The 15923-nt window shown below is 38.1% G+C and overlaps 1 protein-coding gene across 1 annotated transcript; it reads right to left on the bottom strand.

The window, feature by feature from the left end:
- Nucleotides 1-2476: 2476 nt before the first annotated feature.
- On the bottom strand, nt 2477-8122 carry brs3.L (bombesin like receptor 3 L homeolog). Its single transcript, XM_018231631.2, has 3 exons — nt 7514-8122; nt 4879-5230; nt 2477-3311 (listed from the first exon to the last, which is right to left on the bottom strand). Exons 1-3 carry the CDS (start codon nt 7942-7944, stop codon nt 2886-2888), a joined length of 1209 nt encoding a protein of 402 aa, XP_018087120.1. The 5' UTR covers nt 7945-8122; the 3' UTR covers nt 2477-2885.
- Between the last annotated feature and the right edge of the window lie 7801 nt (nt 8123-15923).

The following is a 15923-nucleotide window of genomic DNA, read 5'->3' as shown; positions in this document are numbered from 1 at the left end:
GAACATAAGTGCTGAATTGCACAAGTGTGGTTGCCAATAGCAACCAATATGCAATTATTTTTGAATAGGCTGCTACAAGTTAGTAAATGAAAGCAAAGACCTAACTGATTGCTTTTGGCAATTGCACAATTTAGCACCAATATTTGTAAATCAGTCCTTCAGATGTTGCCATTTGGTTTCATGTAGAGAGCAATTTATTTTCTAATTTGTCATTTTTCAACTGAGATGACATGGGATCTGACATGTTTCCCATTTTCACTTCTTCTGACTCACATCATGCTGACTGAAGAGTCGCATTTCAAAGATTACTGATAAAAATGACCTGTTAGTGGATCTCCAACATACCATATCAATAAAGATGACAGGTGTAAGGGAATATATTTATTGTATTAAACACTGCAAAGCATCATTGTGCAATAAAACAATAACAAGCATTTTTTAAACAAAATTTTGAAGCATTTTGCACAATTGTTGCATTTATAGCTTACAACTGTCACTAATCAAACCCACAATGAATAGTGTATTATAGGTTAGTATAGTTTGCTGTTAAAGTGAATACAATGCAAATGACTGCATGCTGGATGTGGCACAGAGCCATTTCATTTTCTTTTTCACACCCATAATATAGTGAATAAAGTACCCCCTCTTGTAAAATATAAGGATATTAGAAGTTACCGAGGAGTTTCATGACCATATAAAAACACGAGGCCGAAGGCCGAGTGTTTTTATACAGGTCATGGAACTCCGAGGTAACTTCTAATATCCTCATATTTTGCAACTGGGGGTACTTTATTTATTATAACACACAAGTTTCAGTGAGTCACGTGACAGAAATGACACCAGAACTCACCGTTTATAACTGATGACATCAGAACTCACCGTTTATAAGGATATAATTTACAGGATATTCATGGCTTTTGTGTATTATAAAAAAAATAGAGAAGAGTCAACAGACCTAATGCCTCTTTTACAAAGTGCAAAAAAATTGTCAGATGTTTTTTGCAGGGTTGCACCCTGCCCTGCACTTTGTATTTGTGTGCTAAGATTCACCATACCACAAGTCGCATATCAAATGTTAGGTTTTCAAGGACCTCCTTCTTTGCAAGAGTTGTCTGGTCTTTGTTTTTAGAACATTTTGTTTTATTTTTTTTTATTGTAGGCACAATCAGATTAGATGTAGAGATCCTTAATATATTTCTCTCTCCTTAAAAGGGTTTCTTTTTTGTACTACAGGTATAGGATCCCTTATCCGGAAACCCGATATCCAGAAAGCTCTGGATTACGGAATGTAGACTCCATTCTATCCAAATAATACAAGATTTTAAAAATGATTTCCTTTTTCTCTGTAATAATAAAACAGTAGCTTGTACTTGATCCCAACTAAGATATAATTAATCCTTATTGGAAGCAAAACCAGCCTATTGGGTTTATTTAATGTTTAAATAAATTTCTAATAGACGTAAGGCATAAAGACCCAAATTACGGAAAGATCCATTATCCGGAAAACCCCAGGTCCCGAGCATTCTTGATAACAGGTCCCATACCTGTACTAGAAAAAAAAAGTTGAGGTAGAGTTGTTGGGCTGAATATGTATTTGCTGGCAATATCTTATATTTTGTATTAAATATTTAATGGTCAATTTGAGTTATATAAAAACAACAATGTATTTTTATCTGACAGATAATTTCTTCTTTTTCCAGTATTTACATGTAGAAATGGTCGAGTCAGCTAGGGTGCAGGATCATTATATATGAGTTCCATACAGTTCTTTGTAAATTTGCTGTGCACAAGGGGCTAGTAATAAGGCTTATTTATAAAATTTGCTAAAGCAATTATTAAATTTTTCTCACCTAAAAGTGTTTGTGTTTGAGGGACGTGGAATAATCCATTATAATCTATGCAGAAATTTTGTTTTTTAAACATTCTATAAAAAAAAGATTTTTTTAAATATTAAGTATCAGAGTACTTTTTTTTATAATTGCTGTAATGTAGGGTAAGTCAAAAATAGATTTAAGAAAAACATTGTTGCTAATAATATTAAATCATGAAAAAATCACTTTCCCCCTAAAGAGTGATCTTACTGCTACATCTGGGGTTAATGTAATGGTCATTTCCAAGTTACTGCAATGATCTTACTGGCTTGTCTTGAGTTTATACCATTTTCATATCTCCCAACTGTCCCTTTTTCGGAGGGACAGTCCTTCTTTTGACAGCTCAACCTGTAGTCCCTCAATTGTACTGGAAAGTCCCTCTTTTCTCTGCACTGAACAGCCAGAAAAAGAAACAAAGTTTCTCACTTAATTGGCTTTTAGCAGAGAGCCCAGAACAGCTAACAGGTGCAAATAAGATACTTTGTAACAATTTTGAGACACAAAAACACAGTTTAGATAAGGAGAAATATTTTCAAACTTTCCAAACCTGCCAAATTTTGTAAAACAAACATGGTAATTAGGGGGTGTGGCCACAGAAAGGGGTGTGGTCAAAAAATTGCTGCGCTACATGCGGAAAAAAATTTTTTGTCCCTCTTTTTACTTCCAAAATGCATTTTTATCCATTCTCTGTTGCAATCTCTTTAGCATGTATGGGATTAATACAATTCTTTCCATTGCCTTCTAGAATATCTCGATCTTGATCTTACTAGCTAACTAGCTCTAACATTTTCATTAGACAACTGGCATTTGTGAATTAACAATTAACCTAGGTGGCCCATTTTCTGTGAATAAAAAAAAAGTTATGAGTTGGATTTTTAAACAGGAGCTAGAAATCTTTTGAAAATCTCAGGAATGTGTGCTTAATGTAGGTATTATTGTGTTTTTGTATGTTTTTCAATAAACCTTGTCTAATAATCTTTGTAGAGAAAGAGTTAACACAGTTGATATAATGAGTTATCTGCTATCATTTAGACTAATGCTATCACTCACTTTCTTAATGTCATAACCACTCAGTAAAGTAAAGCTAATTTCAGACATCTGTATATTGCCCTTAGTAGCTGCCATCCCAGTTGTTGTACTGCTGTGGGTTGGGCTTGTTTGAGACTGGAGAGGCGGCTCTGGGCAGCAGTAAACTTGCTTTTTAAAATGCTGCCTAAAGCTCCTGCTAAGCCAGTAAAGTGCAAACGGGTTGACACAAGAATTGCTAAAAGCCAAAATCCGTGCAAAAATCGTGGCTGACAGGTGAAGGATGGACGAATTCACTGCTGAGTGATATGTAAAGGATCGGTACAAGTAGAGAATGTGGTTAGGAAGCCAGCAAAATGCAAAGAGGGCCACCAACACAAGCACCGTCTTTGCCACTCTTTTTCGTGATTCAATCTAGGAAGAAGGAGAGAAAAAAAATCAGAAATTTCTGAATGAGGAGACTTTGCATGTCTAATATAAGCCTAATAACTCATAGAAAGAACATACAAATTAAGATAATCACATAGGTGCCAAGAGGTCTTGAACTTTAAGTTGAATTACCCACCTAAAAGTGCTGCTGAGTGTGAATTTCCAAAAGGTGCACCCCTTCCTGGCTAGAATATGAAGCTGTTGCAGTTGGCATCTTCTGGCTCTTCTCTGCTCAGTTTTATGCTGCAGTGAGTTATAGATCTGAGCAAAGAAGTATCAGGAGACGCCTCCTGCATCAGTAACTTCAGCTTCTGATGTTCTATCTGGAAAGACTCTCCTGTTGCAAATTCATGAGCAATGTACCTGGCTTTAGCACTTTCTCCACATTTGAATAATCATTATATAAAACAGAAATGTGACTATAAATCTAGGCAACAAAATAATAGCTTTATCGTAATGACACCATCCCCATAAAACTGACTTCAAAGTTATAATCAGGCTTTTCAACATTTTACAGGTCTGTCATTAAATACATTTGCCCTTTTAGATTATTCATGGTATAGTTGCTTTAGCGAACAAAGTACATGTTTTTTTCCAAATCTGCTGAAAATATCCCCTGACTTACAAATCATCTCTCACCATTTTTGAAAATTTGCAGGTAAGTCAGTTTGCACCCCAACTAAGGGGGAAATTCACTAAAGGGCGAATTTTTGCCTTGGAAGGCTCTGCTACACTCCGCACCACTTTATCACACGTTAATTCGCAGCGCATATGCTAATTCATCAAAATGTGAAGTTACGTCACAGCAGACGAACACTGGTGAAGGTTGGCAAACTAAGTCAGCGCAAGCATTTCATAGTAAACTTTCGCTAGCGTTCATTTCTTCCAAGCAAAACTTCGTTAACACACTTACGCTTAGGTCAATTTGAATAGGATGGGTACATACAGGTCATATACAGTATATGTCTTTATTAGGGATATTGGTAAATACTTATTATTAAAAATGTCCAAGAAAGCAAAATAAAGACAAAAGAGATCCTCTATTGCCCTAGACATGAGCCCACCCTAAAAAAAATGTGGCATGCCCCTCAGCTTGGAAGTAAACAAAATATATATTTAACAGTTACAACTTTTAAACACAATCCCACTTTAAAATATGAAAAAACTTTTTTATGACTTTTCAGCATACAGGATATGATGTCACTGACATAAGATTGAGGAGGATGTAGATTCATCTTATCAGTTCGCAAGGTATAACCTTAATGGATTTCCAGAGTAACGATCGTTTGCCTCAGCAAAAATTCGCCTGGCAAAAGGGTACAAACTTCGTTAGCGATGAACTCTTTGCCTAGTGAATTGCACTCTACACCTGTTAATAAATTGGTGATGTCCATGCGGATTGTATTTCTGGCAAATTTTCGCTAGCGACAGCCAATTCCCCACTTAGTAAATTTGCCCCTATGACTCAGTTTCCATAGTTTAGTTTCCATTTGTTTTTTTACCAGTTGTGTGCTACATTCAGCTCTATATGAATAGAATGGGTATGACCAACCTGTTTACGGGCATGGGTGTGTTCCTCAGCTGGCATGTTGAACGTACTTTTGTATAGAGTTTTGGCAATAAGTATGTAATATACAGAGATAATAGACAAGGGAACAATGTAGAACACCAAGAAGCACATCAGGGAATGTGTCTCTTGCATTAGCTTTTCAGAAACAGGATAAGGGGCACAAGCTTTGAAGGACACATTTTTGTCGGGGCTACTGAATTCATACAAATCCGAAAATACTGCCTCAGGAGCAGCAAGTAACATGGAGATAATCCAGACACAAACAGCTTTGCCGCATGTCTTCAAAACAGCGTCTGATGTCTGCAGTTCCAGTGGCTTCACAATAGCTCTATACCTGTGCATAAAATCACTGGGTTAATTTGAATATTCACTACTATAAAATATGCAGAATGTGAAAAATAATTAGTATATTGATCAATAGTTACAATGTTTCCTTTCTATTGTTTGTGTTACCCAAAACAACAGCTATAGGAAGCTCCACGGGGGCACGACCAATATAAATTATGTATAATCTCTGCAAAGCAGCTGTGGAATATGTTGGCGCTATAAAGATATAATAATAATGTAAATAGAATAATAATATCAGGTACTGACTCAATTGCTGTACAACAGTACAGCTGTAGACTTTTGGTCATAAGATGCAGCAGAGGGACTGAGAAAAAAAAGTGTATTTGTGCTTGGAGATATAACGATGGTTAACTCCTTCAGATCCCCATACAACAGCATGCATATTGCAAGCATAGCTGTGAAGAGTGTTAATTTACATTCTACAATATATGCTAAATCAAGTGCTCTTGCCCATAGCAACTAGTGAGTTAATAGTTTATCAGTTACCACCAGAGCAGAGTTCTCCACGAAACGCGTCAAAGCTATGGAGCTATTTGGCTCATTACGCTCTGTTTTCAATTTTTAACAATTTTCTAATAAACGGATGTTTTAAACTTGCTGGTGCTCTGTGGTTTCAAGATTTGGCTGATGGACATACGCTTCGGGAGCACTTCTCACGTAGCAGCACAGCAGCTGCACGTGGGTCTGTGAGTGCTCCCTATTGTTTCTTCTTTCGCAAGTAAAAGAAAAGAACTGACTGGTTGCTATGAGCCACTGCACTGGTGTAATGTTAACATCTATCTTATTAAATTAGCCCTAAGATTGCCCTTATCTGTGAATTTGTCTGCATACAAATCTAAGCTGAAACCACCAGATCAGTAATCATTCTCAACAATTTTATGACATTTCTAAATACTTCTAGGCGTTATCAAAATCAGACCAAACTAGAATCCATGATTTAGCCTTATTTATCATTTAAGAAAACCCGAAATATTTAGATCAGGAAAAACTGTGACTTTTTCGGATTGTCCCCCGATAACCGGGACTTTTTCGGATTGCCACAGGAAAAATCTAAATTTTCTGGCTTTGACGACCGAAAAGTCAGAATTTTTCGTGAAATATTCAGGTTATCGTATGAAACCCAGCGCAGACCATAATATCTTCAAATTGGAAAATAGGAACTCTGCCATTGACTTCTACAGGACCTCAACAGGTTGAGTATTTTTTTACATCCTTAAGGTATAAATAATGTCGAAAAATCTCCAATTTTTTGAGTTTTTGTGATTGTGTGTGATTATTGTTTTCATATAGCAATAAATATTTTATACTAAATTACACACAGTATTTTACAGGCTCAATTGTATTCATTTATTGAGATGCCAATGCTCACCACAAAATAACTTGTGGACAGTGTAGTATGAAAAGCTTTTTTAGAATCCCACATTATATATCGACAATCAACATGGATACAAAGAATCCAAACCTTTCCCTATATGTACCACCTGCAATGCACATGTATAAAGAGTTAAACTGACATGTATGGTGTGTGAGAGACTGCCCCATGATTTACACAGATGTCCTCTCTCAATTAAAGCTTTATGTAAGGTTGGGTCCCTCCTTGTAAAATGTGTTCATTTACTAGAGGCACACAGCCTTGTTTTATTCAGGTAACTCATTTTATGTATTAATGGTTAAACCCAAATCAGTGCAGTTTTGAAATTTGCCTTTAGGGAGCAATCCTGAATCTCCACCACTGGAGCATAGACTTCCCTTGCCATCTTTGGTCCAGGCTTTTCTGTACACAAGTCGTGTGCTAGTGGACTGGTTCATTTGTTAAAGCATGTGGTTCCAGTTGCCAACTATCTGCACCCCTCTTGGTACACTAACTGAAGTCCATTGAGTGCCTGGCCCATAGAAGAGTAAAATGCAATTCTTTTAAGTGAATAGGAAACACAAACCAGGAATGAATGTAGACAGGGTGTATTTGACAATTTATAGCCCTCCAATATATAACAGATGGGAAGTCTATAATTTGGAACACCATGCCTTAAGCCCACTACAATGTTACTGAAAATGTAAAAACCTAATAGGATTGTTTTGCCTTCAGTATTGAACTAGGTGTACTTTGTCATTGTTACAATGGAAAAAAAACAGATAACAATGAAATATTAAACTAGGAATGGCATTGCCTTATTTTTGAGGTTTGGGGTTTGTAGCTCTCATGACATTCCAAAAGCAGAATAATGAGTCATTAATATCAACAATGATAACATACAGAATATTTTCCCACCTGTCAGCACTAAGGACAGTCAAAGTGAAGACTGACACTCCAACCGAAGTCAGCTGAATGAAGGATAAAATCTTGCAGCCCATTCTCCCAAATAGCCATGTGTCTACCATGTAACGAGAAGCATCCACTGGAACGCATGTCAGCAGAAGCAGCAGGTCTCCAAATGCAAGGCTGGTGATAAAAATATTGGGAACTGTCTGCATGGATTTGATTTTAAAGAATACTTTGATAAGTATGGTGTTCCCAAGGAGACCGACTGAAATGATCACAGCGTATGTGACAGAAATTGTTGCCAATACTTCTAGCCTCGGGGATAAATCTGCACTTTCTTCCTTGTACAAAGCATCGCTGCCATTCGGGAATCTGAGATGAGCGCTGCTTCCTGTAGCAGATGACAATGTCTTGTTTAGGGTTAGATAACCTTCAGGCATTTTTTATAAAGATGTAATTCTCAAAATGTGTATCTGTTCAGCAACAGATGGATGTGCTGCTGCCTACCTGTAAGTCCTCCCTTACATTCTCAATCATAGTTGGGGAGTTGTTCTCTCTATGTGAACTCCCTGCACTAAAAACCTTTCAGCAGCTGCAAGGATCAATGCTCACAATTTCAGCTCTGAACAGCAGGGGAGGCGCTGAATATTTGTATTCACTTACTGTATGAGAATCTTGGGAAATTTGGACTGTTTACATCATTCCTTTACTTTACCTTTTTATTTCAGGATGTTGGTCAATGCATCATATTATGAGCCCTGATTAAACAAATCAGTTTTAGCTTTATAAGACTTCAAGTCAATTATATGACTATGGGAATTAGGGGAGCGAATTAATGCATTTTATGTAATAGTTTTCTGTGCTGTACACATCAATGAAATCCAGTGGTTGTTATCAATATACATGGCATTAGTTATAGAAACTGCATATCACCATAATTACAATACAAAAAAATATATAACAGCAAACAAAACTGAAATTACGGGTCACAAACAAAACACCATGAACAGCTCAAACACTCAAGTTCATATAATTAATGTATTTGTTTTAGTATGCTTTAGTAACTTTGAGAAAAAAAGGAGTTTGTAGTTGTCAACTGCACAATATACTGACAAACTCTGACCTCACTACCTCCATAGAGGTCATTATTATATGCATGTTAATGTATTTATTATTGGCTCATAGCATGATGATGAGCATTTTGCTGCCCATTCAATTTCCAGCTCAACAGTTATTGGCCAAAACACTAAGGGGCAGATTTACTAAGTTTGAGTGAATTTTCGAAGTACAAAAAGTTCTAATTTCGAAGTAATTTTTTGGATACTTCGACCATCGAATAGGATACTACGACTTCGAATTTACTTCGACTTCGATTCTAAGTAAAAATCACGCGACTATTCGACCATTCGATAATCAAAGTACTGTCTCTTTAAAAAAACGTTGACTTCAATACTTAAACCTGCCGAAGTGCTATGTTAGCCTATGGGGACCTTCCAGAGCAATTTTCCAAGTTTTTTATATTCGTAGAAAAATTGCATGATCGTACAATAAAATCATTTGACAACAACTATGCAGCAGTTTGCATGTCAACAACACCCTATATAAAGTTCTTGCTCTGGAGTTTCATTGCTCATAATGTCATCATGCCTGTTATTGTAATATAGGGGCAAGTAGCACTTGAAAATGCAAATTAGACCGCACTTACTTTTTCTGCCCAAATTAATAATTGGGTGCACGTCTATTCACAAGGGCTGTTCCAAGGTATACACATTTCATCCAGTAGACAGCACTCCTGTAATTTAGGGGCAAATAGCACTCACAGGCAAAGTGTATGTACCTGGCAACTGATAGATGGCGAATGCCTATACCAACATAATGCCAGTTTTGACGCATATGGGGCACAGTTACACTGCAATTTTGGAGAGAAAAACTGCATTATGAATAAAATATGGGTGAATTTGCACTTTACTACTGATAGTAAATAAGCCAATACTTTATGATGGGGCAGGGATGAAAACTAATTTAGTTTAATGTCCTAAACTCATTTTAGTAGCATGAATGGTCGCAGCGAAGGGTTTCAATCCAACTGAGTGGTGAAAAGTAGCAAAGCAAGAGATGAGTAAATGATTCAATACTTCATGCTGGGGCGTGGATGCAAACTAATTTAGTTATATTTTAATGTGCTAAAATCATTTTTAGCATGAATGGCCTAATCAGAATGCTTTAAAGCTGAAGTGAGTGGTGAAAAGGAGAAAAGCAGAAAAGCAAGAGATGAGTAAATGATTCAATACTTCATGCTGGGATGTGGATGCAAACTAATTTAGTTATATTTTAATGTGCTAAAGCCATTTTAGCATGAATGGCCTAATCAGAATAGTTTAACGCTCAAGTGAGTGGGGAAAAGAGAAAAGCAAGAGGTGAAAAAAAGGGAAAAAAAATTACATGAGAATTTATTGTATGGGCATTAGCATAGTATTAAGGAAAAGCTATAATTGAAACCTGGTCTGAATGTGTGCAGTGACAGAGTTAAATAAAGTTCTAAGGTTATTTCAGATCAGGGGTTACTAATGGGCTGAAGGATTATAATTACTTCAGTTTTGCTTGAAATTTTAGATAATGAGAGGGTATAAAGTAAGAAACTCATGAAAAAACACAACGGAAACATCAGTGCATGAAGGGTAAGAAAATTGTATAATATTCCAACATAAATGTAAACAGTTGTACAATTCCAATTAGATTGTATTAAGTTCTATTGAGCAGGGACCTCTTTACCTCTTTTATGTATTGTTATTGGTTGTCTTTTTGTATGTAATCTGTATGTTCAGTGTATTCACCCATTTATAGTGCAGCACTGCAGAATAGATTGTCTCTTTATAAATACAGTATGTGTTAAAAATAATCCAAAAGTTGCTTCATTCTGTGTAAAAGATCCATATGTCAGAAATTGATAGCCCTATGGAATGCGCATGTACTTATATGGACCAATGTCTGAGACCAATGTTTTTTTTATTATATTTTTATTATATTTTTTTATTTTTGAGTTTTAACATTTTTCAAAATGAACTTGAAAAAAAAAAAAAAAAAGGAGAAGAGTGTTAGAAGAAAAAGATAATTTTCTTAGGACAAAATGTAACTTTTATACATTATTCTCCATAAAGGCATTGACTCAAATTCATAAAAGGATACCGTATATACTCGAGTATAAGCCGAGTTTTTCAGCACCCAAAATGTGCTGGAAAAGTCTACCTCGGCTTATACTCGAGTCAGTCACCCAAACCGCATCAATTGCGCTGAAGAAATCCTCCTGTGTCCCACACAGCTGCCTCGTTCCTGCTGCCGACGCACTTGTTCGTTGCACAGTTACGTTAATATACTGCGCATTCCTATTGGCTATTAGTTTGTCCTTTTAGAAGGCCAGTTTGACATCCAGCTGTAGCTGTGAATCAGAGAGTGACGTGGGAGGAGTCGTGGCCTGGCCGGAAAAGAGTGTGTGGTTTGTTGCGGATGTGAAGGCACCGGCTGAGGAGAACCGAGCGGGTCGGGAACCGGAAAATCCGAGCGGGTCGGGAACCGGAAGTGGGGCCCGCGGGACCATGTAATAAAGCAGCTGGACCACATTAAGGTACCTGAAGTATCATAAATTGTTGTGAGGCGAGTCGCGCCTGGGCCGCTGTGAGACATACGGGGTATAAGTGGTTGTTATTATTGTTCTGCCGAGGAAATGGCAGGTTCAGCTGTGATACTCAGGGACTGGATTGGGACAAAAACAGGACCAGCAGTGGGGCCCCTAGCAATGCAGGACTGAGGAGTACAGGGGTTTCTGTCTGAGGGAAAGGACCTGAATAAACCAGAGACTTTCCTAATCCCACAACTCCCAGCACCTCCACTTTCCCTGTCAGTCAGAGATTGAGAACTGAGGACCCCTGACAATGAGGAGATGGGAAAGGAATTGAATAAATATGTCATGTCCCCATCTACTGTTACCTGCAACTCCCAGCACCCCCAGTTGTTGTTACCTGCAACTCCCAGCATCCTCCAGTTGTTACCTGCAACTCCCAGCACCCCCAGCTTTTGTTACCTGCAACTCCCAGCACCCCCCACCCTTCCCTGTCTGTCAGAACTGGATATAGGGTAACAGGCGCCTTTAGCAATGCAGGATGCCTGAGGATGGGTTAAATAGATTATTCTGGATTGACCAACCTGCAAATCTTTGGCTGTCAACTGTGGGTGCAGGGAGTTGCACTGCCAAACAGCTGTTGGTGGGACATACACCAGCACAGTATATCATATTATTGCCGGTCTCTCTCTCTCACCCTAGGCTTATACTCGAGTCAATCAGGTTTCCCAGTTTTTGTAGGTAAAAGTAGTTACCTCGGCTTATACTCGGGTCGGCTTATACTCGAGTATTTACGGTAATTTCATTTGTCAGAACTTCAATCTTCTGGAGTGTCTATAGTAGTTTTGTATGTGTCCCAAAGGGTGCATAATTCTAAATGATCTAAATGAACCTCCATAGTATCCTCTAGTCTAGCTGTAAGACAATGAATATTTTTTTTGATGTAATTGAGATCAGTGGAAGAAGAAATTATAAGGATGTGAAAAACATGGAATGAGATCAAGAGAATAGCAACAAATAGATCTGAATGGAGAGTCTTCACGGATGCCCTATACTCCACTGGGAGTCGAAGGAATAGATGATGACCTGTTTTGCCAGAGTTTCCTTCGTATGGTTATACCTGGCGAACTGATAAGATGAAGCTACATCCTCCTCAGTCAGTGACATCATGTCCTGTATGCAAAAAACTTATAAAAAAAGGGGAAAAAATTAAAGTGGGATTGTGTTTAACAGTTGTAATTGTTAAATATTTTTGTTTTGATATTTTTTTTAACATTTGAGGGGCATGCCGCATTTGTTTTATGGTGGACTCATGTCTAAGACATTAGAAATTCTATTTTGTCTTTATTTTGCTTCCGTGGACATTTTTAATAACAAGTGGCCACTTCAAGCATTTGCACCAACATCTCTAAAAAAACATATATATATATATATATATATATATATATACATATATATATATATATATATATATATATATATATATGTACCCGCCCTATTCAAATTGACCTAAGTGTAAGTGTATTAATGAAGTTTCACTAGGCAGAAATGAACATTAGTGAACGTTTGCAGCAATGAAATACTGGCGATGACGAATTGACGCCAGTGAAACTTCGCCAGCGTTTTTGGTGAATTAACATATGCGCTGCCCTTTAGTGAATTTCCCCCATAGTAATACATGCTGTAAGCAGTTTTCCACTATGTCCTCTATTATAAAGTCGAGAAAATTTGCAATTTGTTTTAATTTTTTATTATTGAAGGTTTTTGAGTTATTTGGCTTTTTATTCAGCAGCTCTTCAATTTGCATTGAATCTGGTAACTGGGGCCCAAATTACCCTAGCAACCATGCATTGATTTGAATAAGAGACTGGAATATGAATAGGAGAGAGTCTGAATAGCAGGATCAGCAATAAAAAGTAGTACAGTGATGTCCATTTGAAAGCTGCAAAGAATCAGAAGGAAAAGACAAATAACTATAAAACTATAAAAAATAAATAATGAAAACCAATTGAAAAGTTGCTTAGAATTGGTCGTTCTATAACATACTAAAAGTAACTTTAACAAAAAGCTTTATAATTAAATAAGTGCAATTACCCTTCTAAAAATTATAACTTACACAGAGACATGCAAGCTATATAAGATAAAGAATACAAAGAATAGTTTTAATTTTTTATAATGTTTGTTCTTTGCAAACAAAGTTAAATGTGTTAATGAAGCATATGCTACACGGTGTAGGGGAGCAAGGCATATGCTGTGAATAGTAGTGAAGCAACATCATGAGAGACAAAATGCAGATTCCTGACCTCCTTTACTGCACAGCGTGTCGGATTCATTTTGTCTTTCGAACAGTCAAGAATCTAGCATTGAAATGACACCCACACATCAGGCTTATGCACTTCTAGTGTCATTTTTCCACCCACACATGCTCAATTGGTTAATATATGAGTAATACATATATCACACGCATTTATTACGTAGTGTATTTTGTTGTTTCCGTTGAGATTTCAGAACCCCAACCTGTGACTATCCCCCGGAATTTACCATCAATTGGAACACTGATCCATTAGCTCTGTGTAATAAGAAGGGAATGAAGCCCCCCAAACACAGCACAAATTAGTAAATTATACATGGAATGGAGTGTTTGCAAAACCATTATTACCTGAAAAGGTACCATGGGACAGAATAATCACAGTTTTTTAGAGGGGCAAAAAGAGCTGCTTGTAAACCAGTGTCAATGGAATGATAGTTACCAGATTATGAACTAAATAGCCTGATGAGGGCTTACGTAACTTTGGGCAATAGCACATGGGATGTCTTTGACCTCTGCTCCGGGCCACCATCAGAAATCATGGGGCCCCGTACAACAACATTTTCTGGGCCCCTGGTCCCTGCCCCAGCACGACCCAAAGCCCCACCGCAGATCCCACCCACCTCACACCACAGTAAAAAAGCCACATATTCAACTGAGCTAAAACAGTAAAAACACCCAGGCCCCCGTTCCACAAGTTATAACAATTGAATTGGTTACCGGCCCCCCCTATAAGTTTAAAAAAATACAATTGGTGGCCAGGCCCCCATTCCACAAGTTATAAAAAATGTTGGTGCCCCCCCACAAGTTAACTACCATTGGTAGCCAGACCCCCCATAACTTAAAATAAGTCATTGGTGGCCAGGGCCCCCCATTAGTTAAAAAAAACATTGGTGACTAGGGCCCCCATAAGTTAAAAAAAACCCATTGGTGTCCAGGGTCCCCCATAAATGGTACATAAAAAACATTGCTGTTCAGGGGTTTCAACAAAAAAAAAAACATTGGTGTTCAGTGGAACCTTTTAAGCTCTTCTTCATTCTCCTCTTGTTCGGCTCCTTCTTTGGCTTGATTTGTCGGCTTTCGGGTCCTTCCAGCGGCTTCAGGTCCTTCTGGCGACTTCGAGTCTTTGTGGCGGCTTTGGATCTTTTGGCGACTTCGGGTCCTTTCAGCGACTTTCGGGTCCTTTCGGTGGCTTCAGGTCCTTCCGGTGGCTTTAGGTCTTTTCGGCAGCTTCGAGTCCTTTCATCAGCTTTGGGTCTTTCTGGCAGCTTTCGGGTCTAATTGTGGCTTTTAATTCTTCGCGACTTAAGGGGGGCCCAGCAAATCAAGGAAGTGTTGCACTGCCAGGCCCCCCTTCAAGCTTCAAAAACCGTTGCTGTTCCTCCCTGATGGCACCCTGCCTCTGCTACCTCATCCTAGTGACATCAGTGGGTCATCTTGGTCTCCTTGGACCTGTGATTCTCTGCCATAAACAGTGCATTTATTTGCTTGACATTTGCTCACTACAAAAAAAACTTGAACACTTTAAAGGAGTATAGTAAAACAGGTAAATAAGTCACTACTGTTTAATCAAGCAAATGTTTTTGCAACAGGAGACAAGAATGGCAAATTATTCGCTTTATTGTCCAGGGAAATCTCACCCTTGACTAATATACCAGTCATTAAGGACAGCAACGGCTTAACCTTTACTGATCCAGATGATATTAATCGCATCTTCAAGCAATATTATTCGCACCTATACACCTCTAGAATGACTCTTTCCCAGGAACAAATATCAATCTATCTGAGTCTTATTCCCCTCTCAAAACTAGATGACAATGATAAGGCCCTCCTAGATGGCCCCATTACCGATACGGAGGTGCAGGAGGCCATCACTGACCTAACCTCTGGAAAAACCCCAGGGGTGGATGGGCTCCCAACAGATTTCTACTCTAAACATGGAAAACAATTGGTTCTGCTACTCACCTCCATTTTTAACAATGTAATGAACGGGGAAACTCTGCCTAAATCAATGAGTGAAACACTTATACTTAAACCTGGGAAAGACCCATTAAGCTGCGCCTCGTATAGGTCGATTTCATTGATTAATACAGATGCGAAAATACTAGCAAAAGTCCTCTCCCATAGACTGAACCAGGTTATAGTAAAACTAGTCTCTCCTGATCAAACAGGCTTCATTCCAGGGCGATTTATGGATATTAACATTCGCAGACTATATATTAATATGTCGATCCAACATGACAACTCAGGGTCCAGAGTCACTGCCGTGTTGGACAATGAGAAGGCTTTTGACTCTGCGGAGTGGAGCTATCTTTGGACAACAATGGAAACTATGGGAATAGGTCCTAAATTTAGGCAATGGGTCACAGCATTGTATTATAATCCAAATGCCTGCATCAGAACAAATCAAACTATCTCTACCCCCTTCTCACTCACTAGAGGGACTAGGCAAGGATGCCCACTTTCATCTCAATTGTTCGCTCTAGCTATGGAAC

Source organism: Xenopus laevis, chromosome 8L (assembly GCF_017654675.1).
Source record: "Xenopus laevis strain J_2021 chromosome 8L, Xenopus_laevis_v10.1, whole genome shotgun sequence".
NCBI classification, from domain to species: Eukaryota; Metazoa; Chordata; class Amphibia; order Anura; family Pipidae; genus Xenopus; species Xenopus laevis.
This window is presented reverse-complemented; position numbering and strand designations above follow the sequence as displayed.